This window comes from Manis javanica, chromosome 10 (assembly GCF_040802235.1).
Source record: "Manis javanica isolate MJ-LG chromosome 10, MJ_LKY, whole genome shotgun sequence".
Classification (NCBI taxonomy): domain Eukaryota; kingdom Metazoa; phylum Chordata; class Mammalia; order Pholidota; family Manidae; genus Manis; species Manis javanica.
This window is the reverse complement of record NC_133165.1, coordinates 88,176,377-88,204,315: the sequence shown is the minus strand read 5'-3', so window position 1 is coordinate 88,204,315 and position 27,939 is coordinate 88,176,377. Positions and strand designations below refer to the sequence as shown.

Here is a 27,939-nt window from a genome sequence, read left to right as displayed (position 1 = left end):
TCTCTTCCAGAAATAAGGAAAGAGGCCTACACAGGGACTCTTAGAATGGGGTTGTGGGAGAGGAAACCTGAATCTTCTTGACCCCATGGTGACCCTGAATTATTGGTAACTGCCCCCAACCCCTGCCCAGACATTACTGCCAATGGCAGTGACCATCTCCTCAGCAAAGCTGTGACAGGTGTGCCAGCTGGATTCTGATTTTGCTTGTTCCAGGATGATCACCTTTGAGGAAAGGATTTGGGGCAAGAGTTAGATTCCCAGGGCCTACCTGGAGGGGTACTGTGGCCAGTTGACTAATATATCTAGCCTCTACCTGCTCTGCGTCCTTCCAAGTCACAGCCAATAAGTAGTCTTTGAGGGGTGGTGCTGCTCAGTTGCAGCCATTGTTTTTGCAGGGAACAGAAACCTGCCTAAGCTTAGTCCCCAAATGGTAAATGTCCTAGAATACTACTGGGTTATCTTGTGCATACAAGGATACAGCAGAGCTTCAGGAACCATCTGGCTGGCATTTTCTGATAAAACTGCTTTCTTACTTTTTGATGTATTTCTTCTTTCTACCTGATTTCAAGTTGTTCTTTTATCTTTGGTTTCAGCAGTTTGACTATGATATGCTCAGGTATGTTTTCATTGATATTTATCCTATTTGGGGATCTCTGAGCTTCTTGGGTCTGTGCTTTGTTGTCTTTCATTAATTTGGGAAATTCTCAGTGATTATCTCTTCAAATATTTCTTCTGCCCCATTCTGTCTTCCTTCTTCTGGGACTTCAATTACAAGTGTGTTTGATCACTTGTCATTGCCCCACGCATCTTGATGCTTAGTTTTGTGTTTGCTCAATTGTTTGTTTGCTTCTCCTTTGTATATTACAGTTTGGTTAATTTCCATTAACCTAGCTTCAAGGTCATAGATTTTTTTCCCTCTGCTTTTGTCCAGTTTGTTCATAAACTTGTCAAAGGAATTCTTCATCTCTGATTTTAAGGTTTTTACTTCCAGCATTTCCATTTTTCCACTTCTTTTACAATTTCTTATTCTCTGCTCAAATTCCCCATCTGTTCATGTGTTTTCCACCCTTTATACTAGACTAGATCACTTAATGTATAAAATTTAGCTATTTCAAAGTCCCCAATTGATAGCCACCCCTTAGCCATGTTCATATTCTCTTTCTGAGAAGATGGCTCCTCCACAGTCACGGAGTCATGTTCATCCTTTTTCTGGCTTCTTCCAAGTTGGACTCCTCAGTACATGGAATGCACCAGACACTGTATGGCTTTCCCCTCCCTAGCTCTTTGGCTGGGTAATTTTCAAAAGGTTTTTGTCCCTTCCACTTCACCAATGTCTCCTTGAAGGTCACAGTTAGGGATAGACCCTTCCCTCATGTCCCCTTCCACATTAATGTTGGTTCCTCGTCTTGGAGGTCCCTGAGGCCATGGGCCATGCAAGTAGAGCTATGGCCAACAGCCAAATCTGGCTTGAAGAAATATTCTGTGAAGTATTCCTCTCCCTGCCCTGGTTTCCCTGAGTTTTTTGATGGTGGAGGCAGTATCTTGTTTGACCACCAACTTGGCTCTGGAAAAAAAGAGACTTTATGTATAGTATCAAAGAACCTTATCACTAGAAAAACACCATGTATATCTGTATATCTCCTGGCTTTCAACTCTCTTGGCTTCACAGATTGGTCCATCCAGGCCTTCTTTGCCTTCAGGGAGATAAAACTGTGGGCAAAACAGGAGAAGAATCTGTCAGAAGCTCTGATTGCCTGCCAGAAAGCTTGCTAGAGGACACCCAGGAAGTCAAAGTCCTCCAACACTAGAGCAGGTTTAGCCACTAGGTGTCTCAAGCACAGTGCCAAGAGCCTATGAAAACATAATGAAACCTTTAAAAATGTCACTGGCATCAAAATACAAAGCGTAAAAAATCATGTAATGAAATATTTATAAAACACAATGTTGTCAGTTTCATTACACTGTCAAATCTAATATTCAAAATATTCTCATTACATTTACAGAATTTGTTAGATTACATCTCTATGCATGAAGATTGCTGAGAAGTCACAGCCAACTGTGCATTCAAAAAAGTTACTCATAGTTGATTTCCAAAGCAAAGTTATAAAAATCCTCTTCAATTATTTAAAGCAATACATTTAGTGTGAGGACATTTTATTATGTCAGAAATGATTGGGGTGAGACCTCCAAAAAGAGTAAGCATGGGACTTGAGAGACTAGAAACCTGTGGCCTTCAGTGCCACGGCTGTCCCGTGTGACCTTTATCAGGAATGCCTCTCACCTTCCTCCCCCTATCAGGCTTCCTTGCAGTATGTTGAGTTATGGCTCAGAAATCAACTGGTACTCCAACATTGCCCAATGCCCAGCTGTTCCCATCCCATATCCTCCTCTTCCTTCCAGTCTTCAGGTGCACGTAAGGATAGGCACCATTCCTGAGAAACAGAATCACTGGGCTGCAGGTTCTCTGAGGACAGGGTCATTTCCTGGTTCCTGGGCCAAGTCTGGTTGGGTGAGTGGAGGAGGGGGAGAGTGGAGGTTGAGTGGGAGACAAGGCAGATGGCTGTGTGCGAGGGGGAGTGAGGGTGCCGTGGTGCCCGCTACCTGAATGAACTCTAAGAGTAGTGTCAACTGAATTGACAATTGCCAGGATGGCCTCCTTGGCCGACACCATCTCAATTTGGAAACTGTTTCCAATTCTTCCACTTCAGTCCTCACTCCTCAGAGACGCCTTTGCCTCTGAGCCAGAGATTTGGCTCTGATTTGTACTCGGTATCTCCTTTTGTTCTCATCCTCTGAGCTTTTGTGCTGATCTCAACATATCAGTTACTTATTTACCCATGTTCCTGGTTAGCTATAAAGAGTGACTGACCACTACTCTGTGCCAGGCACTAATCATGGCTGTCTTGGCTTGTTGGCTCCCAAAGGGCAGACAACACTGGAGAATCCTGATTATTATCCAGGTAGTGGCTAGGTGGTCATGGATCTGGCTCCAAAAATGAGTTGGGGAGCAATGAGACAGAAAACTTAAAAAATAAACACACCTTTATTAAAAATGTACAGTGTGGGGACTGGAGGAAAGTAGTGTTTCTCAAAGTCCTAAGAGTACTTAGCAATACCCAGAGTGTTTGTTTAAAAACACCAGCTGGGAACCTGCAGTTGGAACAAATTCCTATGTGACTTTGAGGCATTGTAATGTTTGAGGATCACTGGCTAAGCAATGGACTGGGGACTGCAATTTTCTTGAACCTTCTGGCTTTTTAGGGCTCCAGGGAAGGACTCACTTGACTTTTTACGAATAAGTTCAGCTGATTGATCTGGAGGTTCTTGGCATTCCCTTTTCTGGGTTGCTGAGGCAGTGAAAGAGTTTGTAGTTATGGGTCAGGGCGCAGCTGAGATGAGGCCGCAGGATGTGAGTGCCCACCCAGCCCACCCAAGGGCTTCCCTGTTCATCGCTTGGGAAGTAGTCTGGGGCTGGGACCAGACTTGACCCAGACATGGAGCTGCTTAACACAACATTTCTGCTCCATCCCGGGGGCTCTGCTGCTCTTCCCATGAATCTGCCTCCTCTCATGTCACAGGATGCTTCCTCTTCCCTCCCCACCTTCTTCCCTGCTCCTTCCTACCCTTCCATGTTTCTTCCTTTCCACCTCCATCTAATCTCCTTTCCAGAAACCAAGTTATAAGCCCTCTCCTCTGTCTGCAGCAAACGGGACGTCTGTGGAGCCTATACTTGCCACATCTCAGCACACGCACATGAACCACTGTGTGCGTCTGCTGTGGGGGAGTAGCCCTGAGCAGGAAGGGCAGGCCAGGGAGGGGGTAAAGATTCTTCTCCAGCTGTAGACAGCATCTGGTGTGTGCAGGCACACAGCTATCTTACCTGTCAGACAGCCAGCCTAGGGCAGACACTTGTAAGATGAAGTAGAAAGAGACGTTGGAGAAGGTGATTTTTCAGGGACATGGTCTTCCTGGTGTTCCAAACCACAGGGGGGAGATGAACAGCCCTTCCCTACATGCTGGGAGGACACTCCAGCATGCCTGCAGATGAGAGGCTGTCGACACCACATGGGGCAGGCGGTGTAAGGTCAGTCCTACTTAGGAAGCTCAGCAGTGCTGTGAACTGGACAGCACAGCTGGGAAAGCTGGTGAGGTGGGCAGGATCACAAAGAGGCGAGTGACCTGGAGCCACACAGCAGGTGGACCTGAGGAGTCAGGGTGGGCCAGGGGCAGGCAACCAAAAAGAAGATGCACTTTTGCGACTGGATACAGGGTGTATCTCCAGAGGGGCACTTGCATGGAGCACTCCACAGAGAAAGTGGCACAGCCCACTCCTCAGGTGGCAGTAGCCTGGGCCACAGCAGAGAGGGGAGCAGGCCACAGTAACAGGACCCCAAGACAACACAGGGAGCTTACACACAGAAATGTCGAGGATGCAGATAAAGGAGAGAGAAGTAGGGCTTTGCCTCTATGCCTGGTGGTGCGATAAACTGAATAAACTTGTACAGAGTTTGAGAAAGAGGAATAAATTGTATGCACCTACATTCCCCTGGAAAGGGGAAGCTGTCTTTGCTGGGAACAGTATTTTGCTATGTGTTTAAGCCTGAAGCTGAGATGGCAGTAGAGGCTTGGGTGTAGGTAGAATAACTCTGCATGAGGAAGGAAGGTTTTGAATTTTGCATGTTATACCAAAGGGAGAGGGGAAGAAAGGAGGCTGCTGTTTGATGCTGCTCACTGGGAATCCCTTTCCCCATCATCCCTCTACTTTTTCAGTTACTAACATCATGAAATGCTTGAGGTCAGGTAGAGTGTGTACCCTTGATATTTATGTGTGTGGGAAGAACAAGGGAGTTGGGGCCTCAGATTCAGACAGATGCTGAGCAGAGCCCAGACACTGGTAGAGATGCAGAGGGAGAAGAGGGGCTCAGAAAGGAGAAGCACCACTGTGGGGCAGTGGTGGGAGGTGTGGAGAAGTTCAGCCAAATCTCGGTGCAGAGAGCCCCAGTGACTCTTGGGTTACTGGGTTCTGCCACAGTGTTCTTTTGGTTATTTTCAATTGATTTTGTTTGCTATATCCCAATCAACTACCACCACCACCACCACCACCATCACACACACACACACACACACACAAATACACAAAGCCCTTGGGAAATTCTCCAGGAATTGAAAACAGGTATCTGTGTACTGAGTGGGCTGCTGTCCAGCTGAGACTCCCAGGCCCACTTCAGAGCAGAAGCACAGCCAAGGCCCAGCCTTCCAGGATGCTGCCATGCCACCCTGTCTTACCCGGGTCCCTGTCTGGAGAACGGGGGCAGCACCAGCGTCTCACAGCCTTGGTTCTGCTTAGGTCTAGACTGGCAGGCATCAGCGCCCTCTCCCTGTTCTCTCTCCACAGATCTCTGATTGGAGCAGGATCAGGGCCACAAAAGGCAGCTGGGATTCAAGTGACATTTTCAAGCCAAGAGAGGGAAAGGAGAGTTGAGCCTTCCTAATCAGTAAAGCCTCTTGTTGGCCCACTGACTCCTACCTCACTCCCACAGCTGCCTTCACAGGAACAGTTCTTAAAAGACAGGAAGTAAGAATGACAAAAAGACAGGCCCGAGGCCTGAGTCTCAGGCGTATTGTGTAGTTCTTGGTCTCCCTCATCTTTCCTTGAGAACAACCTCCATGCCTAGGGCAAGATAAGCCTTTTGGGCAATTCATTTGCAGGTCAGGAAATCAGTGGGAAGGACAGACTTCTGTAGTGTGATCTTCTAAGACACTAAGTCCTTTAAGAGAGCTAGAATGACGGCCCAAGCTGATGGCTGATGAGGCAGGAAGGCATCTCTCTGATGGTACAATAAATGAGGTCGTTATTAATGTTTGGAGAGAGATTACTTTGGCGGTTGGATAGAGACAGTGTGAACTCTGGCCCCTGCCCTTGGTGGGCAGGTCTCCCTGAATCCAGATTAACCATCCAGGCTTGTGCCTTACCGGGCCTTGAGGGACATCAAGCTTTTGTGGTAGAAGGAATGCACATCCAATGTGAACTGCCGGGGAATATCCGGGCATCCCCCTAGATGGTCCCAGAGCAGGCTGGTGGGGGTCTTCTCTTCTATTGGGTGACTGGAGGAGGCCACATCTGCCTTCCAGACGGCGTCCATCTGATTCCCCTGTTGGCTGGGTGTGAGGGTTGCAAGTGTTAAAAGAGACAAAGAGTTAGACATACAGAGACTGAGAAGCAACAAGCTCTCCAGGGCCATGAGGCCCAAGACACTGGGCCTGTTTTTCTTCCCTTCTCAAATACTTGTAGCCACCCTCCTTGTCCACTCTCTTCCCCTTAACATTTAGCTCAGCTCCCTGGGGTTCCTCGGGGTGACTAGCTGCTGGAGAGGCACTAGGATAGCCCCTGTTCTTCCAGGTACTTGCCCTGGGGTTGCAGCCCTGACCGGCCATACTAGGGGGTGTGTGCATGTGGGTCTTCTTACCGCCCAAAGGCTCACAGCATCCCGTTTTGAGCCTGGGGCTCACATGGCAGGATCAGGCTTTGTTTATATGGACAGTCCGATGGCAGATTCTGGACCAATGCTCAGGGTAGAAATAGTTTGTAAGTTCTCAGCTGTGGGTCCTCAGTGGTTCAGTTGCATAGCTTGAAATATACTTGGTCAGGCTGCCCACACCCCCGCCCAGTCTGGGCCAACGGCCAGGGCTAGGCAGGGCAGGCCTTATAGCTCAAGGGGTGAGCTTGCCTGTCTGTGCCTTCCCTGAGCTGCCAGCCTTCCAAGTCCAGCCACCCCTGCTCCCTGCCTCCCCAGCTCTGCTGCACCTACCAGGCCATCCCCAGGGGCATAATGCATTCCTGGTACTTGGACAGGACATGCGTCTAGATTGGGTGCGCTGGAGTAAGGGTGGGGGCGGCTTGCTTTTCCTTGACTTTGGGGATATGAGCACAGGGGTGTGCAGGTGAATGTTCCACTCCAGCTGGAGCTAGAGGAATCAGCCGAGAGGCATCAGGGAGATGGGCAGGAGGGGGCACTGCCTGACTCAGAGCTGCAGAGAGGGTAAGAATAAGACCCAAGAATCCCTCCACTAAAGACCGTAAGGCCCCAGGGGATCAAGTTCCTAGAAAGTCCTTGAATTATTATTTGCTTGGTTAGTTCCTTTTTTCTCTTTCGTTGTGAAGAATCTGGACAATGGGCAAAACAGCAAGGGAAAAAACTAAAGGAATCTAGAGCAGCTGGAACTCATGAGAGCTCTTGCCGGGGCCATAACACGGACCAGGTTGTGGCTGGAATGCTCTGGGTATCTTCAACCAGTGTTTGCCCTGGCGCTGGGCAAGGAGCTGGGGAACCCTCACTGCCACCCACCCAAAGAGTTGTCGTATGGTCCCTTTCCTTTGCAACCTGAGAACAAATTTACCAAGTCACGACACCTACAGGAGAGGATCAGGACTAATATAAGATAACAGGAAACTGAGCTAGGAGATACCTTCATGGTCAGAACTTACACTGAGTCCCTCAGCACACCTCTTCCCTCAGATTCAGGCTACTGCTGCTCAGGACTGGGGGGTTACCTCCTGAGCCAACCCTAGGGGAGATCCCAGCAGCTTAAATCACTGCTGTGGGACTCTCCAATCCCAGCAGGCTATCGGCTAGCTACCTGAGGACCATCTTAGCACTTGCTGCTTCTCTGACCCTGGCAGCAGAAGAAAGAGTAGAAAAAGCTGAAGCCAGCCCTCAGTAAAAACAGGTCAAACCCAACAGATCGGAACACAGAAAGACCTTTTCCCTCAGCACCAAACCTAGAAGGCAGTCACCAGTGCCTTCAAAATCACACAGGAAAATGAATTCTAACCTCGACTTCCATATTCAGGCAACTGTCAGTTTAAGGGTGAGAGCAGATACTAAAAAGACATTTTCAGACAATCAGGGCCTCAGTGATTTTACCTGCCAGGAAACTTTTGTGAGAAAGTGACTGAAGGAGGTGTTCAATTAAACCAGGGGAGACTTTGCATCTAGAAAACAGGGGGGCTGTCTCCAGAGAGAAGCCAAGTGAATCCCCAGCAGGAGGGATTAGAGAACAGCTGTGACTGAGCCTGAAGAACCACCAGATCTGATGGGGGCAGGAGGAACCCACAGGCAAGAGGGGACCTGAGCACCAAGTCGGGCCTGGAGGGTCCAGCTACTCTACATTCCACAAGATCTTTCTTCTGCTTTCTTTCAGGGTCCCTCTCTCTTGTTCTCCCCATCTGTGGGGATTGAAAAGCTGCCCTTCCTTGAACTCAGGCTACTCCCTGTCATTTCCTCTTCCTGGTTCAGAGGCTTTAACCTGCTCTCTTATTTCCTACCTGCTCCCCTGCCCCCTGCCACATCTCAATCCCCACCGGCTCATCCCTGACTGGCAGTGTTGGCCCCTGAGAGGGTCACTGGCCAGGAGCCCACCTTGGGGAACATGGCCACCATGCTGCTCAGGCGCTCTCACTGCTTCTCCTTCAGGCCTTTCTGCCTGTCTGTCCAGGCCTACAGCCAGAGGTTCTGCAGGTAGTCGATGTTTTCCAGGAAGATGTAGAGGTTCTGGGCCTTGTAGGCAGCCCCTGTTTCTCGCATGACTTATACATGACTGATCACTTCTTGTCTGGGAAGAGAGGGAAGTGATTTAGTGGGTGAAGGGGTCTCCTCCTCCCAATAAGTCTTTAACCAGAGATGACTCTGTAATTCCTGGGAGCAAGAAGAGGCAGGAAGGTAGGTGAGAGCTGGGGAAAACAGTGGAGAAGTGAGAAGTGGTGTCAGGTGAGGAGCCTCAGGGCTGGGCTGGGAACAAGAGAAAGTAAGGCAAATGGGGGAGCACATCGGGCTTTGTGGGAACCCAGCAAATGCAGGTTATGAACAGGGCAGCAGGAAGAGAGGAAGAAATAAGTAAGGAGGCTTAAAGGAAAAACCCACCAAGGGAGGGCAATGTGTAATGCCCCACCTCGCACACCTTCAGGGTTGCCCAAGGCCCCAAGGTCAGGCAGCCTTTGCTGGTTCCCTCCCTTAGGGGGACCTCGTCCAGGCCTGGGCTGATTCTCCCTGTTCCCCCTTGCTGCGTGCTCCTCCTTCCTGTTGGGTTTTGGATCTGCCCACACACTGCAATGGGTGTGGGTAGGTGCCAGGTGGGTGCCAGGGAGGACCTACTGGAGGTTCCAGAAGCGTCTGTAGAGGATGTACTTATAGCACAGGCACGGCAGTCTGAGTGTGTTAAGGGCCATCATGGAGGTGATGAGATCCAGAGCATTGCTGCACAGGTACTGGGGCAGCCCCAGCCCAGCCTCCTCACTCAGGAACTGCAGATTTCTTCCTCAGAGCCTCCACATCCATGTGGTAGACCTTCCCCAGAACAGTTACCAGGGATATATGCAAAGGGGACTGGGTCACCTTTCGGAGGGATGTCCCTGTGACAGGAAAGGAGGCTGACTTCTTGAACTTCATGGGAACCTGGCAGGTGCAGGGCTTCTGGGTAAACTTGGCTGAACTCATAATCCTCTGATTTCTGGGGGCAAGCTGCTGGGTACTAGGGGACCAGGACAAGTTTGGTCTCCTGCCTTGGTGAGCAGACTGGACCCAGCTTGGGGGAGGTGCCACTGATGCCTTCTGCAAGTCCTTCCACCGACTGGCGGTCAGGAAGACCATCCTCTCTGGGCCCTCCTTTGGCCACTCTGACTCCCTCTGTGCTCTCCCCGCGTCTTTTCCGGCTGGCCCAATCTCTGCTGCTGCTCCCTCGCCACCTCCTCCGTCTTCCGCTGCCGCACCTTCTCCTCGTGTTCCTGCTCCAACAGGACCCACCTCTTCGCCGCTGCAGCCACATCTCCTCTTCCTCCAACCACTGCTGCCTCTGCCTCTCCCAGCTCAGTTCCTCTCCCCAGTGCTCCCCCTGGCTCTCCAGAGCCACCTTCTTGCAGCTCTCTGGAGACAGCTGCTTCCTAAACTGGGACTTAATTTGGAGTCCTTCCTCCTCCTGAACTGCTTCCTGGAAGAAGTCCTTCTGGTCTTCGACTTTTTGGCCTGGGCTTCCTTCAACTGGCCTTTCCTATCTCTTAGGGAACTTGTGATTCACTGAGGATAGCAACACAGGCTGGAGACACTCAGTGTCCTTGCTGCTGTACACATCTGTGGTCCTGGAGTGTGTGGTCACGGTGGGAAGTGGCTGAAGGGTTGAAGGCCCAGCACCACTGTTCCAAGTGGCCATGGGACTTGGGGAGGGTGGTGAAAACAACTGCTCCACCTCCTTGGGTTCCTGTTGGGTTTCTTCCCCAACAGGAATGACTGTTTCTTTCTTAGGGGGTTCTCTTTCTCAGGGGGGCCCAGGGAGTTAATGATGATCTTGGCTAGGTCTTCTGCTTGACCTCTAGCAGACTGAGCCTTCTTCAGCTGGAATTCTAAGGCATGCTTTATCAGGAGAAGGTCATGGTACTTTTCCCCTAGAACTTCTACCTGCTTTAGTAGGGCATCCTTCTTATTCTCAAGGACCTGGAAGGGACTTTTGGAAGTACAGCCTCTGGCTGCTGAATTCTTTGGGCATCTCCATTTTCAGGTATGTGTATTTGGTCTCCAGGCTCCTGTTCTCCTTATGTTGGATGATCAAGACCTTATTGAGGTTCTTGACCACAGTGGACATGTACCTGATGGCCCTGACTTCCTCCTGGCTGAATGTGGTGGAGTCTAGGAGCTCCTGGGGCATGGACTTCACCTCGGAGACACTAGTGCAGGTAGTCTGCTTGTCCTGGAGCATGAACTCTGGGCTCAGTGGCTGGGGGTAGGATGTCAATTTTTGCAGGCTTTGTTCCTGCCAGCCCTGCCAGCCCTGCCAGAAGGTGCGTGTGGACACTAGGAGAGGTGGAGAGAAGAAAAGCAAAGGAAACAAAGTCCCCTGGGTCCCAAGGATTGTACTGATTCTCCAGACCCTGTGTGACCAAGTTCTCCTTCAACCCTCTTAGAGCTTTGGCAAGAATAAGGAGCTGGGACTATATGTGATACCAGGAGAGATGTTGTCAGGAGAGATTTCTACCAGGCTCAGAGCTTGACCAGAGCTTACCCATCAGGGCCTGCCAGCTCTATAGCACCTGCAGGGCCCTGAGGGGACTGGAATTATTCATTTTCAACTCAATTCAGCATGCTCCTGATCCTCCGTATTTCCCTAATTTTCTTCTTTCTTTTTTTTTTGAGTTCTAAAATTTATTTTGATTTTCTTAAACTCACTCACTTGTGACCAGTCTCATGTACAATGGTAAAAGCTGAAACCAGGCCAATGTCTTCATTAATGCTGCAGCTCCTCTCAGGCTTACACATTCCAGCCACAGAGGCCAAGCCTAGCATTCCACAGGGCTTATTTTTATAAGTGCAAATATCATATCTAGTAATAAGAACTCCATTATCGTAGTGTAGTTATTTTCTAATCATGCTCCTTCCCAGCCTCGGTATCTGTGTGTGGCTCCCTATTGCCAACTATCCAAACTCTGGAAGCCTACCTGGGAAGCTTTATTTCCTGTTACCCCTGGACTGTGTTTGCAGAGAATTTATCACATGGCCCTGCAACAGTTCACTTTTTTTTTCCATTTTGTGTGTCACAAACTCCTTTGACACTCAGATGAAAGCTGAGACCTTCCCCCCAGGAAAATGCACATAAACACAGATTGTGCACTGTGTTCAAACCCATCCACAGACCTCAGCTTCTCAGGGCTGGGCCATGTCATAGTTGATTCCCCTTTGGATCTACCATGTATAGGGCTGCTGGAGCAATCACCTTGGAGCATCTATTCATTTGCCCATTCAATGAACATCTCTGGCAGAAAAACACTGGCTAACTTTGGATGAAGGGCTAAAGGAAACATGGAAATTAAATGACACTGAAGTCAAGCTAGCATGTAGCCAATATTGTCAGGGGTCTATCTGGCCTAGTGGGTCAGAGCTTGGATTCCGGAATCATATAACTTGGGATTGAATCCCACCCTTACCACTTGCTTTGGTAAGTTCCCTAACTTTGAGTGCCTCTGTTTCTGAAAAATGAGGATAATTGTAACATCTACTTTAGAGGGCTTAACTGGATTATGCACAAATTTTTATTGTCATGCATGGTACCAGGTACCTAGTAAGTGCTCAACAACTAATCCCTAAAAAGAAACGAACCTACTTTGTGTCTTTTTTTTTTTTTGTCCTTCAATGAGAGCAGAGCAAATGGAAATGAGAGACTCAGTGCCTCCTTTGGTGGTGATGAGAGAGAGAGGTAAGACCTTCTCCATCATGTTGATCCATTCATCCAGGGCTTCCTCTTCCTCCTTATTCTTTCTATTCCTGATCTCATACGTCAGACTGTCATCTGGAGAGGGAGTGAGAGGAAAAGGCTGAGAACACTCTGTCCTCTAGGGAACTCCAACCAGTCCTGTAGCACAGGGTTAAACCAGCAGGCTTTGAGGTCAGATTGGTTTCCCTCTTACCAGCTGTGTGATATTGTGATTGGGCAAGTCACTTATTCTGAGTGCAAGTCACTTACACTGAGCCTCAGCATCCTTGCCTATAAAAGGGCTGGGTGAGGATCCCATGAGATAATACATGGGAAATGATTAACATGAGGCCTGCCATGTAGAAAATATGCAGTAGGTATTAATAAACAGTATTTTTGTGCTAGAAGGTCAGGGATGTGTCTGCCTTGTTATTGCTCTGTCCCCATTGCCTAGTCCAACATCTGGACAACTAAATGAATTAACTGGGGTTAACAGACCTGCTTAGTTCTTGGGGGCAGGCGAAGGACCACTGAACTGAGAGCTCCATGGGGGCAGGGCAGAGTGTGTGGGAGGGTAGGACACATTCCTATACCACCTTCTCCAACACTGAAGCAGCCACCATACCTCAAAGTAGACTGAGGTCTCCTGATGGGATAACTTTGATCTTAACCTGGTTAACCCTGGCTCCAAGGTTGTGTACAGCTGGTCCACACCCAAATGGCTATTTCAGTTGCTTACAACTGGCATCAGTGCTGTTTGGCCCAGTGCCCATGCAGTAAAGGTCATTCAGTACTTTGAATATCACCCTTGGAATCCTCTAATGTGCCCCACCAAAAAAATCCCTGTTAGAGCAAATAAACAAGTTCAGTAAAGTTGCAGGATATAAAATTAACATACAAAAATCATTTGCATTTCTATATACTAACAGTGAACTATCTGAAAAGAAATAAAACAATCCCGTTTACAATAGTATCAAGAATAACAAAATACTTAGGAATAAATTTAACCAAAGAGGTGAGGGATCTATACACTGAAAACTGTAAAACACTGATGAAAGAAATTGAAGAAGACACATGTAAATGGAAAGATACTCCATGTTCATGAATCAGAAGAATTAATATTATTAAAATGTCCATACTACCCAAAGCCATCTACAGATTAAATGCAATCCCTATCAAAATCTCAATGGCATTTTTCACAGAGATAGGAAAAACAATACTAAAAATTCACATAGAACAACAAAAGACCCCAAATAGCAAAAGCAATCTTGAGAAAGAAAAACAAAGCTGGAGGCATCATGTGGCCTGATTTTAAGCTATATTACAAACCTACAGTTATCAGAACAGTAATGGTACTGGCATAAAAGCAGGTACACAGACAATGGGAACAGAATAAAGAGCCCAGAAATAAACCCAGGCATATGCAGTCATGTGGTCACTAGTGTTTCACAGTGGGTAAAGGACAGTCTCCCAATGAGTGATGTTAGTAAACCTTGACATTCACATGCAAAAGAATGAAATTGGACTCCTATCTTATACCACTCACAAAAATTTACTCAAAATGGATTAAAGACTTAAACGTAAGACGTGAAACCATAAAACTCCTAGAGGAAAACATAGGGAAAAATACCTTGACCTTGGTCTTGGCAATGATTCTTTGGATATGGCACCAAAAGCAAAAATAAAGAAGTGGGGCTACATTAAACTAAAAAGCTTCCACACAGCAAAGGAAACCATCAACAAAAAGGCAACCTGCTGAATGGGAGAAAATATTTACAAATCATATATCTAATAAATGGCTAGTACCCAAAAAATAAAAAGAACTCATACAACTCAATATCAAAAAACCCAAACAATCCAATTAAAACATGGGCAGAGGATCTGAATAGACATTAAAAAAAAAAGGCCTAAAAATGGCCAAAAGATGCATGAAAAAGTGTTCAACATCACTAATCATCAGGGAAATACAAATCAAAAGCACATATCACCTTATACCTGTTGGGATAGCTATTATGAAAAAGACAAGATAAAATGTGTTGGTTCAGACCTAGAGAAAAGGGGACACTTGTGCACTGTTTGTGGGACTGCCAATTGGCATAACCATTTTGGAAAGCAGTATGGAGGTTCCTCAAAAAATTAAAAAATAGAATTACCATATGATGTAGCAATCCGACTTCTGAGTATATATCCTAAGGAAATGGAATCTACATGCCCAGATTCATTGAAGCATTATTCACAAGAGCCAAGGCAGGGAAACAACCTAAGTGTTTGTCAATGGATGAATGAATAAGGAAAATGAAGTACATACAATGAAATATTATTTAGTCATAACAAAGAAGGAAATCTTGCTATCTGTGACAACACAGATGGAACCTTAAGGGTATTAGCCTAAGTGAATAAGTCAGAGGAAGACAAACATTGTATGTGGAATCTAAAAAAGGTGAATTCATAGAAACAGAGAATGGATTAGTGGTTACCAGGGGCTGAGAAGTGGGGGAAACAGGAATATGCTGGTCAAAGGGTATAAACTTTCAATTAGAAGATAAGTAAGTTCTGGGGATCTAGTGTACAGCATGGTGACTATAGTTAACAATACTGTATTATGTCCTTGAAATTTGCTGACACTAGACCTTAAATGTTCTCACTATGAAAAGAAAGGATAACTATGTGAGGTGATGGATATGTTGATTAACCTTACTGTGATAATCATTTCATGATAAATACATATATCAAATCATCATTGTTCACTTTAAATTTACATACTTCTTGTCAATTGTATCTTAATAAAACCGGAAGAATAAAGAATAAATGAAACAGCTGGTATGGGTTTGAATTTAGCTGCTATCTTGCTAAAAAAATGAGATGTTGTAATGGACCTGTGACTTAGGCTGCATCACATATGCAGCTAATGTCACAATCTATTCCATTTTTTTTATAATTACATTTGCCCCTCTGGGGAGTGGAGGAGAGGTGCTGGCATGAATGAGAATGTTTCACTGGAGAGGCACTGCTTCCTCTGCACCTGCCACGGCATTCTGCTCCCAGCAAATGCTGCCCTAGGGAGAGGAAAGGAGGAGATTATGTGAGCTGGAACCAGCACCTCGGTGGGGAAGGCGTCCCCCGGACCCAGGACTGCACCCAGCCTGCAGACTCACCCCAGTCAGCCAGCCAGTGGAGAATCTTATACAAGTGCTTCTCTTTCGTCTTAGCATCTTTGGAGGAGGCAATTTTCGCCAGCAAGACAAATCTTTTCTTGCCTCTTTTCTCCATCTGATGAGATTTTGTCTTTTCTTTTAAGTCATATCCTAATTCTTCCTGGAAGCGGTTGATGACACAGTTGACATTGTCCAAGATGTCTGAGAGCTGGGAAGAAATATCCTATGTGGGAAACAGCAGATTGTAGTGTCTAGCGGTATGATCTCTGGAGCCTGATGCCAGGTCCTAGTAGTATGATCTTAGACAAGTCAGTTAACCTCCTGGGGCCTCAGTTTTCTTATTTGCAAAGTGAGGATCATTTTAGTACCTACGTCACAGAGTTTTTGTAAGGACTAAATGAATTAACTTTATAAAGCACATAAAGTAAGCATTAGCACTTATTACTGTCATTTTGATTATTAAAATCAGGTCAGGAAGAGAGAGAATGATAAAAATCCACAGCAATTATTTCTTCAGAATTACAGAATTTTCTGGGGACTTCTGGATATCTCTCCTCATAAGGATCCAGAGGCAAAAGACTGAAAAAATGAGGCCCTAAGAGACCCTCAGGATTTAGGGGCTCCCATAAAAAAAAGTACTAGAGGCTCATGTGAAAGGCTATAACCGCCTCTGGCCATTTCCCTATAAGCAGCTAGGACTCAGCTTGGGGGATTCTGACTGGTTGCCAAAAACAGGCCCCGAGTTGTGAACTCTGGGCCCTCATCCTGCCTTGCTAGGACCCAGCACTGTGTGTCTCAGGGCCATCCTGGGTCTTCCCTGTGACCTGTTCCCTTCCTGGGCCCAGCCCTACCTCAGGGGGGTGGATCCCAGCTCACCCTGCACAGGCCAAGTCTAGCACATAGACATTTTTTTTTTTTTTTGAGAGGGCATCTCTCATATTTATTGATCAAATGGTTGTTAACAACAATAAAATTCAGTATAGGGGGGTCAATGCTCAATGTACAATCATTAATCCATCTCAAGCCTAATTCTCGTCAGTCTCCAATCTTCTGAAGCATAACAAACAAGTTCTTACATGGTGAACGAATTCTTACATAGTGAATAAATTCTTACATGGCGAACAGTACAAGGGCATTCATCACAGAAACTTTCGGTTTTGATCATGCATTATGACCTATAAACAATCAGGTCAAATATGAATATTCGTTTGATTTTTGTACTTGATTTATATGTTGATCCCACATTTCTCCTATTATTATTATTATTTTTATTTTTAATAAAATGCTGAAGTGGTAGGTAGATGCAAGATAAAGGTAGAAAACATAGTTTAGTGCTCTAAGAAGGCAAATGTAGATGATCAGATGATCAGGTGTGTGCCTATGGACTAAGTATTAATCCAGGCTAGACAAGGGCAGCAAGACATCCACGGATGCAGAAGATTTCTCTCAAAGCAGGGGGGGGTGAGGTTCTGAGCCTCACCTCTGTTGATCCCCAAATTCTCACCTGATGGCCCCCCTGCGACTGTGCCTGTCTTAGGTTGTTCCTCCCTTGAGGAATCTTACCCGTCTCTGGCTAACCAGTCATCTTCCGGGGCCATACAGGGAAATGTAAAGTTGGTAAGTGAGAGAGAAGCCATATTGTTTGCAAAGGTTAGCTTTTTACTTCTTTGCAGATTTATGCCCTGTGGCTTCTATGCCCAGCACTTGTCTCGAGGTATCTTTACCACCTGGAGGAATTATGATACTCGGTAAATTCGATATGAGGCACGAATTCTATTTAAGGGTTGTAATTAGGAAAGAAGAAGAAAAGCTATAGATGTAGCATATGAAGGAAACATGGGAGGATTATTTCTTTGACATATCTTCTTGTATAGTACCTTAAGTATGTATAGGTTTTAAACTAACTAATTTGCACACACATATTAACATAATAGGAATACGGTGACATAAACAAAGCAAATCTATAATTACCATCCATCTCCAGTGAAGCCAAGAAAACCATTTAGGCACCCTAGGCATTTGTGAAAATTTATCTATGATATGATGGATATTGTCCAACTGTACTTGAACCATCAGACAAATTAAAGCAGCCCATTTCTGGGATCTGTTCACATCTCATATGTTCTTTTAACCATAGATAGTCTATAGTCATGAGATTTTGGAGTGCTACAACTTGCACCCCTCCCAACTCCTGGTTGAGTTCCAACAGTACAGATCCGGTCAAATTCGTTGTCTCACTGTATGCACATGCCAGCCTAGACATCTCCCTCCTCATTCCTATGGCAAGTCCAGGAGACGGTGGGCTGGATGCAGCCACAACCGCAGCATCGTCCGGATCCCTGTGGAGGCTTTTTGATGATCATCCCCCTGCACAAGTCCTCCAGAGAGTGCTGATGCCGGAAGCTCCTCCTCATATCGTATCTTAGTTCATTTTCTGGTTATCCAAGCTAGGCCTTGATCTTCTGCATAGAAACAAACAGACCCTTTGCCCACACTTTGACATGCCCTCTATAGCACTGTGCAGAACTCACTGGAGGTCAGCACACAGTAACTGCTTTTTTTTTTTTTTTTTAATTAAGAGAAAGGAATATTATCAGAAAAGAGTACCTCCATAGCTGATCATCTGACACCCTTTAAGTGATCAACATTAAGGATATTTAAAGCATGCGTTGATCTTTGATTTACCAAGTTTTATCCTGTTAAGGAGTAATCCCCCTTTTCTTTCTTTCTTTCTTTCTTTTTTTTTTTTTTTTTTAATTTTTAATCTACACTTACATGAAGAATACTATGTTTACTATGCTCTCCCCTATATCAGGTCCCCCCTAACAACCACATTACGGTTACTGTCCATCAGCTTAGCAAAATGTTGTAGAGTCACTACTTGTCCTCTCTGTGTTGTAGCACATAGACATTTTGCAGTAAACTGTCTCCAAACTCAGATTGCTGGGGATCCCGAGACCCAAGGGCCCAGAGCTAGCATCTTGCCCAAATCTGGGATCAGTCACTTGACTCCATATCAGACCCCGGAAAGGTGACTCCTTCATCTCAGGGGTTACCTCCTGAGCCCGAGTTAGCTGGGCAGCCTCAATCCTCGAGATGATGGCTTTCACTGATGCAGGGGCCACCAACTTTGGGGGCTCATCTTTCTCCATTTTGGATCACTTTGTCAGTCATCCCATGTCTCTGGTACACACGATGTTGACTGCTTTAGGGTTACGGGCTCCAGGGCAGCTCTTGAGTACCCTCTGCCTAAACACAGCTCCCTGTAACTGCCAGACATCAGGTTCTAACTGAACTGTTCTCCAGTAACATCATCAGTTCGATTGGAAGAATGATTCCCTATCATCTGTCTGCTTGGTTATCTAGTTTTTTCATCCATCACCTATATAGACTTGACTTGTTGCTTTTTAAAAACCATTAAAAATGATGCTCACAAACTAAACATTAATGGCTAAAATTAAAAAAGCAACTAGAGGGGGCTCTCTTGTCCCCTCCTGGCCTGAGCCAGGAGCTCTGTCCTCTTGCTTTCTCTCTAAATAAAAGCCTCTGCCTTGCCCTCCTGAAAAAAAAAAAAAAAAAAAAAAGGCAACTAGAGGTTCTTTTCTCAAAGAGAACTTTTAAAAATCAGAGCCAATCAGTAGCTAATAGAAATATGCTTGAATTTGCCCCAGGGACCAACGCTTAATCAACACTTTCACTTACTGAAGGTGATCATCACTGCAAGAGGCCTTTTTAAAACAAATGGTTAAAATGGAAGCTGTTGTATGCCCAGGACCTGGAAGTGTGCATTTAATAAAAATAATAGGCATCTAATGAACACTTTTTTGAACGAATGGATATGTAAGTACAAATACATACACATGCAAATTATTCTCCCATGCTACTAAAAAGTATTCCTATTTAACAGTTAAGAAAATAAATGTTGTAAGTTCAGTTCTTAAAAGTGCCATGGCCACTTAATAACTTGTCACCTGACATCCTCCTGTCTTTCACATACTATCTTTCATTCACTTACTCAAAGTTAATTCTATCATTGCCTCATTCATTCAACAAACCCTGTTTGGTAACATTCTATGTGCCAGCCATGGGGCTAAGTGCTGGAAACACAGAAACATGTGAGACCTAGTTCTTCTGCCTTTGAGGCATTCATACCCTGTTTTACAGATACCTGTCTGCACTTCTGGCACTGGATGGCCCTTTAATGCCTTATGATTTCTGAGCAGTGGGAATACTAAGAGAATATTATAAAAACACTTGATGCCACTGAAGTTAATAAAATGGACAAAGTTCTTGAAGACACAAGCTATCAAAGCTCACTAAAGAAGAAAAAACCTGAAAAGCCCCATATCTATTCAAATAATTGGATTTGTAATTAAAAACCTTTCCTTCAAAGAAAACTCCAGCCCCAGATGGCTTAATTGGTGAATTTTGCCAAACATTTAAGGAAAAACATAATACAGTTCTGTACAAACTCTTCTAGAAAACGGAACTGTAGAGAACTCTTCTCAAATCTTTTTATGAAGTTAGCATTACCTTGCTACCCAAACCAGACAAAAATGTTACAAGAAAAATATTCACTATCCCTCACAAACATAGATGTAAAAGAAAATGAAATGGCAGCCAGAAAAAATTATTTGAAAAACACATTTGATAAAGGACCTGTATCCAGAATATATAAATAACCACTACAACTCAGTAACAAGAAGAAAAACAATCCAGTTTTTAAATTGGGTAGATTTGAATTAAACATGGCACTAAAGGAGACACGCAGATGGTAAATCAGCACATGAAAAGATTCTCAATATCAACAGCCATCGTTAGGGAAAAGCAAGTTAAAACCACAATGAGATGCCAAGTCTGACGAGGATGAGATGGACAACAAAAAGTGTGGTGACAGTACAAGTGTTATGGACAACGTTGGGAAGTGCAACCCTTGTATTTTACTGGTTAGATTGTAAAATGGTACAGCCACTTTGGAAACCGTTTGGCAGGTTTTTTTTTAAGTTAAGTATACATTATCATACAACCCAGCAATCCCACTTTTAAGTATTTAACCAAAGAATTTAAAACATATTTCCACACAAAGACTTATGTACATTCATAAGCAGCTCTATTTGTTATAGTACAAACCTGCAAACAATGTAAATGCCCATCAACTGGTGAATGGGTAAACAAACTGTCCATGCAATGAAACATACTATTTCACATTAAAAAGAAATGAACAGTTGATACATGCAACAATCTGGATCATCTCAAAAACATCACACTGAAGTGAAAGAAGCCAGACAGAAACTACTACAAGCTGTATGATTCCACTTATATGAAATTCTAGAAAGGCAAAACTATAGTGACAGAGAGCAGATCAGGATATGCCAGGAGCCAGATGAGGGGGAAAAGACTGCCTGCAAAAGTGAAGGACATGTTTTCTACCAAACGGTGGTGGTGGTTACATGCCTGTATACATTTGTGAAAATTCACTGTATTGTACACTTAAAATTGGCATATTTTATCATATGTAAGTTATACCTCAGTAAAGCTCACATTAAAAAGAAATGAACAGTTGATACATGCAACAATCTGGATTATCTCAAAAACATCACACTGAAGTGAAAAAATTTTTAATTTAAAAAATACAGTGGTTTATAATGCCCAAGACTGATGGGATTGTGGGCAGACAGTGTAAGGGGCTGGAAGTTAGTTAGGAGGGAACTGGAGGGTGTAAGGAAGTAGATCTTCCTCCTTCTCAGGTGGCAAGTCTTCTCTACTTGCATTCTCTTTTCCCTTGGGCCTGGGATGCTCCCTCTTCCAAGCCCCTCTCCCATGCAGCTCCGTGGCCAGGAGCAATACCTTTATCAGTTCAAGGGACACACTTAGGTGATCATTAGCCCAGGAAAGATGTTTGTACACTTTTTTTTAAAAAGCAGCCAATCCCTTTTCCAACCAAAGCATCTTGCAGAACCTCACTATCTAAAACAGATAGAAGAAATATTTTATATTAGAACATATTTCTAAATTTCATCTTGTGATATCTCTGTTACAAAATTGTATCAATGTCAACAACCCTGTTTTGATGAATCCCAAAATTTGATATATAGGACACTGGTGTGTATGTATTTTTAAATTACTGTTTTAAAAGCAATTAAAATTCATTTAAAGTTTCTGGGAAAAAATGGTAGACTGAACACGTTTCTAATTTTGTTCTACTAAAAATATATAAAAACTATAGCAAAGGGATTTTTTAAGGCATAAATCCACAAGGATAGGGAAATAGGAAAGGAGATGAGCAAAATACTTTAGGAAGCTGGAAAGCTTAATGTCTTAGACTAGAGAAAGATGGCTCTTAAAGTAGCTGTGGGGCAACCATATGGCACATGGAACTGGTTGTGCCAGATAGCTGACCACCCCAGAAGGAAGACCTGAAGGTGCTGACATCAGGGGCTCCCTGATATAAAGTTCTTGGCTGGCAAGCACCCCCACCCCCACACGTACTGAGCCCTCAGAGCACAAAGGCCTCCAATATGCTTTTTGGTAGCCTGCCCTTAAATGTGAGCAGACAACCAAGGATTATCAGCCCTCCAAGGAAATAATCTAACAGTTAAGAGACCAAAACAACAGAAAAAGAAATTTAGAGTGAACAGAGATTATGCAGAAAGAAAAAAAACTTACACAAAAATCATCATTAATACCTTCAGACGTTAAGGTACGCTATTGCAACTCTGAAACAAGATACTGTAAAAAGGAATATGTGGAGAGTAAAAATAAAGTGAGAGTAATAAAGCTCTTTAAAATATTGAAAAGCTCAGCAGCAGAATGGGAAGATCAAATTGAGGAAATCTCCCAGAAAACAAAGTGTAAGTCCGGAGAACGGAAATTCCCGGGCAATATACGTCTAAAAACCAAAATCAGTCAAAGGGAGAAATAAAGTTTAAAATCTGTTTATTGCTTACAAACTGTAGTCCAGGGCAGTTTCTCTTTCCTTCTCCAGCAGAAGCAAAACTGGCCCTTCCCCTCCCCTCTCAGGTACAGATAAGCCCTCAGTTGCCCAGGTAACTACCCATTGATATGGAGATGAACTTCTCTCCACCCGTGAGGAATTATGCAAATGCACTAAAGCCATACTTCACTCCACCTCTGAACGCCTATTGATATGCAGGTGTACTAAAGCCAGGAAATGTTACAATTTTACCCACACAAAGTAAATAAGATGTAAAGTAGGGGAGAAAAATAAGAAATTAGAAGGACCAGTCCAGCGGATTCATCACCTGAGTTACAAGAGTTCCAGAAAAAGAAAGAACTGAGAACATGGAAGGAAAGAAATCCTCCAACAGAGAGAGTTTAAGGAAGATGAAGTTGGTGGAGTATCTGCTCTATCTAGATATTCTGAGAATTTAGGCAACTGGGGGAAGATTTTGAGGCAGATTTTGTGATACATTCATAGAAAACAAACAAACAAAAACAAGATAATTATTAATTCCATGAAAAAAAGAAAGTGCAGGAAAGGAAGAGTAATCAAAGTTTTCTGCATGGTTCAATGAATAGCATATGTAGTCACAGTGTTGTAATAATTGAAAATTATCACATTAAATTTGGTAGATGGAAGACAAGATGAGGTATAAGCAGTAGGAGAGGAAGGGGAAAGAGTCATTAAGTTCTCAAGTCTGCCCCTATTAATTGTTGGGGCTGGGGCAAAACTATAAACAGAGACTCACATACTAAATATTTTAATGTTACAAATTAAGCTAACAAATTGCTAAGTCAAATACCTTCTAACCTTAACCTTCTAAACGCCTAAGTTTACAAATACACCTTCATAAGGACCTCGAAGGCCATAAATTCTAATTTAGCATTTTTTGGAATCCTCAGAGTTCTACACTAGAAAAGACTCTTGTCTTGCCTAGCTCCCTTCCCTTAGGCCTTTGCCTCTGTCCCGCGTTGAGAGAGCTCCGCACAGGGTCCTGTGGACAGCCCAGCTTGTGCTCATGCCTATGACAACAAATAGCTGCTCTTTGGCTACCTCTCCGGCTTGCAGATGTCCACACCATCAGCAAGGTGTCCCCCTGTGATAGAGATCCAAGGTAGAAGCTGGTGCAGGCCCAGAAAGCAAGCTGGGCAAGGAGTTCCAGGGTCCCGTGTATTCAGAACACGGCCTACAAGGGGGTAAGTGGGCTTTGGCTGGGTATATCCCTTTGGACTCCTCACCCTTTGCAAAGGGATGCAGCTGGAGGAGGGCCAAAGATGTGAAGGTAAATGCCAAAAGAAACAGCTTAAAACAGTGAACATGGCTGCCTCCCTGAAAGAAGAGGCAGGGCTCTGCAGTTTTAATCAACAAATCTTATACAATTACTTTACTCTTTAAAATAGGTGTGTATGCCACAATGAGATATCACCTCACACCAGTAAGGATGGCCAGCATCAAAAAGACTAAGAACAACAAATGCTGGCGAGGATGTGGAGAAAGGGGAACCCTCCTACACTGCTGGTGGGAATGTAAGCTAGTTCAACCATTGTGGAAAGCAGTATGGAGGTGCCTCAAAAACTATAGAAATACCATTTGACCCAGTAATTCCACTCCTAGGAATTTACCCAAAGAAAACAAGTTCAGATTCAAAAAGACATATGCACCTCTATGTTTATTGTAGCACTATTTACAATAGCCAAGATATGGAAGCAACCTAAGTGTCCATCAGTAAATGAATGGATAAAGATGTGGTACATATACACAATGGAATACTATTCAGCCATAAGAAAGAAACAAATCCTACCATTTGCGACAATATGATGGAGCTAGAGGGTTATTATGCTCAGTGAAATAAGCCAGGCGGAGAAAGACAAATGCCAAATGATTTCCCTTATTTGTGGAATATAACAATGAAGCAAAACTGAAAGAACAAAATGGCAGCAGACTCAGAAACTCCAAGAACGAACTAGTGGTTACCAAAGGGAAGGGGTGTGGGAGGGAGGGAGAAGGGGATTGAGGGGTATTATGTTTAGTACACATGGTGTGGGGAATCACGTGAAGAACAGTGTAGCACAGAGAAGGCACCCAGTGGATCTGTGGCATCTTACTATACTGATGGACAGTGACTGCACTGGGGTATGGGTGGGGAGTTGATAATATGGGTAAATGTAGTAACCACATTGTTTTTTCATGTGAAACCTTCGTAAGAGTGTATATCAATCATACCTTAATAAAAAATTTTTAAAAATAAATAAATAAAATAAAATAGGTGTGTATGTATTCCAAGAAATACCTAATTTAAAAAAACTTTAAAAATAAAAATGATTGATAAAAGTTCATGGAATTTCTGAACCACTTCTGTTATGCCTTAAAGTCTTAACAAAAAATTTCTAAAACCACAGGGATGGGCCCTCATTTGAGGCCATGTAGGTATTGTGATGAAAACTACAATGAAGTTTTTCTCTACAGTGGCCACCCCCCAACAGTGAATTCTTTACCCGTCCTCCCACTTGCCTCCTTTAATTTAGGACTTCTACTTTGTGTTGTTTTCCTACCTCTCCTTTGCTAGACTCTAAGCTCGTTGCAAGCAAAGACCCGGCTCAAGAGTCTTTTTATCTCCAGAACCTAGCACAGTACCAAGCACAGCACACAGGCTCAGCTAAGTGTTGATGAATAAAGGAAAAAAGGAACATCCTTAACCAGGGTTTGAAGGGAAGGTGTTGGACCCCCTTCTGCACCCGTAAGCCTGGAGCCCCAGGCTTAATATCCTTATTAACCAAGACAGAGTGTTTTTGGTATATAATTAACATGCATAAATATCTCTGTCATTTGACATTTATCATTGAAATAAATAGGTGGCAAATAAAGGGTACAGAGATATATATTCACATATATATGGTCAAATTCTTTTATAATAAAGTGAACATAATTCAATATGAAATAATAGGCTATTCAAAGATGGCGGAACAGTAAGTATCCATATGCAAAAAGTAAAAAAATACAAAGTTTGCTATTTCTTCATAGTATCCACAATAAATGACTTAAAGGGGGTTATAAAACTCAATATAGCTAAAGCTGTAACTCTAAGGCTATAAAGCTATCTCAAGTTTAAACTGTAAATATTCCCCAAAAATCATATAAGAAAGTCTTTGTAACCTTGAAGAAGTCATTTCTTTAGACAGGGGTACTAAAATAGTGGACCACAAAATAATAATCAGTGACTAGCCCTGAGACCTTCCACATATTCACTTTGGGTTTTAATTCCCTTATCTGCACAACATAGTATTTATCTCACATTTTAATCCCTGTAAAGATCGGATTCCTGCTCCTTTTCATCGCTCCGTGGGAGCCCATCTCGAAAGAAGTAACTTCAGGGTCACGTGAGACGCACGTGTACACCACTTGAGGGCAGGGATTTCTGGCGATCAGTCCGGTTTTTTATCAGTCTCTGTGTGCCCAGTCCCTGGTCTACATGAGGTTCAAAATAAATAGTTGTTGGAGGAATTAATTAAAAACTGCTACAAATAACTACGTAGCCACTAAAAAACCGCTTTGTAAGGTGCAAAGATACCCCTATACTCGCAATGAATTCTTCGGTCCAGCTCCTGGGTCTCGGAGCGAGCGTGCGGGATCCAGCCGCTCCGAGCGCTGTGCAGGGCGGAGGCGCCAGCCGTGCCGCGGAGGCCGGGAAGCAGCGGACCCAGGTCTGGAGGCGATGGGAGGGAAGGGCAGAAAAGCAGATTTATGAGCGCGCGCAGAGCCGGCGCTCAGTCGGCTTTGTGCAACACAGCGTCGGCCGTCACTCGGAGTCCGGAGCGGGCACGCCCCGCCCCCAGGTGGGCGGACCCGGGACCCGGTGGCGCGGGGGCGGGGCCTGGTTCTCCGCGCCGGGGGCGGGGACGGGCCCGGGTTCTCCGGGCCGGTGCAGGGCCCGGCTGGTCCGCGGGAGCGACCGGAGCCACGGCCACCAAGGGGTGCGACCCCCCACTGGCCCCGCCTTCCCGGCTGCGGTCCAGCCAATCAGAGCAGCTTTTACTGGCGGGTGGGCCGAGCCGGCCCAGCTGCTCGGAGGCTCTGGCATGGTAACGTCCCCGCGCGGGGGTGGAGGGCCCGGGGGCCCGGGGCGGTCCCACAGCGCCCCCGGCGGCCCGGGCCGGGCCCCGGGGGGCAGGGAGGCTGCCGGGGGCAACCGGGACCCTGGGGAATGGCGAGGGGAATGAGGGGTTAGGCAGGAGAGCCTGGGAGGGGAGATGGGGGCGGGGATTTGGGGGAGAAGGGGCGGGGGAGGCCATGATGGAGGATGGCGTGGGGGGGGGCGGGGTGAGGGGTGTTTTGGGGGTTGAGGGGAACTAGAGTTGAGGGCCTGGGTGAGGGGGAAGAAGGGAAGAAGTGAAGGGTAGGTTTGTCAAAAATGGAAGGGAAAGAAGAGGGGGTGGGAGAGTGGGAACCGCGGTACGAGGGGCGAGCTAGGTGCCACAGTTTCCCCTCCTGGGATATTTGGCGTGCGACATACCCCTCCCCCAAACCTAGTGCTTGTTCCATTTGGAAGCCCTGGAGGCCCCATAAGTCCACTTGGAGACCCTCTCCATCTCCCCGCATTGTCTCCAGAGGTGAAGAGGCCCTCTGCCCCCAATCCAGTGCTTGATAGTTCAAGTACTGAGAGAACCAAGGACCCGTAGCCCTAACCCTGGCTGTGCCATCAACAAACTGTTAACAAGTCTGTGTGACCTTGGGCAAGTCACTACCTTTCTTTGGGCCTCGGATTTCCCAGAGTCAGAAAAATAATCAATAAAGGAAAATGCATAAGAATGATACCCTAGATATCTTCCAGCTCCAAAATGGGGCGGTTCTTGAGAGAATTCAGGAGAATGAGTTCTAGGACGTGGGGAACAAGAGAAGGAAGGCTGAAGATGGAGGAGAGGCCTTCATCTGGGGCTGCAGGAAATCCTCAGGGATGTCAGGGGATGGTAGGCACAAAGCCTGAAGGCTGGAGCAGGCTAGCTAGAGCAGGCTAGCTAGAGCCTCCGGAATACTGTTGGAGGGATGGAAGGACTCTGGAAGTAGAGCTAACCCAAGAAAGATGAATACCAGAAGTAACATTCTGTTCTTCAGAGTGAGTGGTGAGGGGATGGCAGGATCAGAGAGAAGCAATAGAAAATATTTTCTAGGCAGTATCTTGGGGAGCAGGAGGAATAATAAGGCTGGGATGGGAGTGGGGACTAGGTTGGTCTTGAGAACAGAAGGAGGGTTAGGTGCTGTTTGCAGGCAGCTGAAGCAAAGCAGCAGGTAGAGACAAGACCACATGGTAATCAGCTGGTCTCAGCCTCCTGGTACTTTTCTTTTTGATGATGGCTACCTCTTTGTGAAAGAGGTGCCTCCAGTCTTCATTTTCCAGCACGAATCCCTTCAGGGAGTGAGTCAGACCAGGCCAACCTTGGGATAACCTGGCTGTCTGAAGATTTCAGGATTGTGTGAGGATTGAAATAAAAAAACAAGGGAGTAAATTTGAGTGCAGGAAATAGGTGGGGCACCATCATCCTTGCTTGGAGGCAGGTTTGTGGAATAGTTGAGAGCCCAGGTTTTTGGGGTCAG

At 45.3% G+C, this 27,939-nt stretch overlaps 2 protein-coding genes across 6 annotated transcripts in view; one reads left to right on the top strand and one right to left on the bottom strand.

Annotated features, from left to right (window-relative positions):
• Positions 1-3,175: 3,175 nt before the first annotated feature.
• FAM186B (family with sequence similarity 186 member B) lies at positions 3,176-25,778 on the bottom strand. The gene is given in 15 exon segments (XM_073213563.1): positions 3,176-3,364; positions 5,974-6,159; positions 6,810-6,888; positions 6,891-6,966; positions 8,421-8,613; positions 9,153-9,310; positions 9,312-9,694; positions 9,697-9,807; positions 9,810-10,298; positions 10,301-10,487; positions 10,489-10,841; positions 12,145-12,330; positions 15,390-15,612; positions 18,446-21,356; positions 25,643-25,778. Coding segments are annotated over 14 exon segments (2,874 nt in total). The 5' UTR covers positions 18,542-21,356; positions 25,643-25,778; the 3' UTR covers positions 3,176-3,210.
• The window catches only part of PRPF40B (pre-mRNA processing factor 40 homolog B), a 20,893-nt gene continuing 18,698 nt past the window's right edge, over positions 25,745-27,939 (top strand). For all 5 annotated transcript variants that reach the window (XM_073213559.1, XM_073213557.1, XM_073213558.1 and 2 more), the window contains exon 1: positions 25,745-26,429. In XM_073213559.1, the coding sequence (XP_073069660.1) occupies positions 25,932-26,429 (498 nt within the window). In that variant the 5' untranslated portion in view covers positions 25,745-25,931. The remainder of the gene's footprint in view (positions 26,430-27,939) is intronic.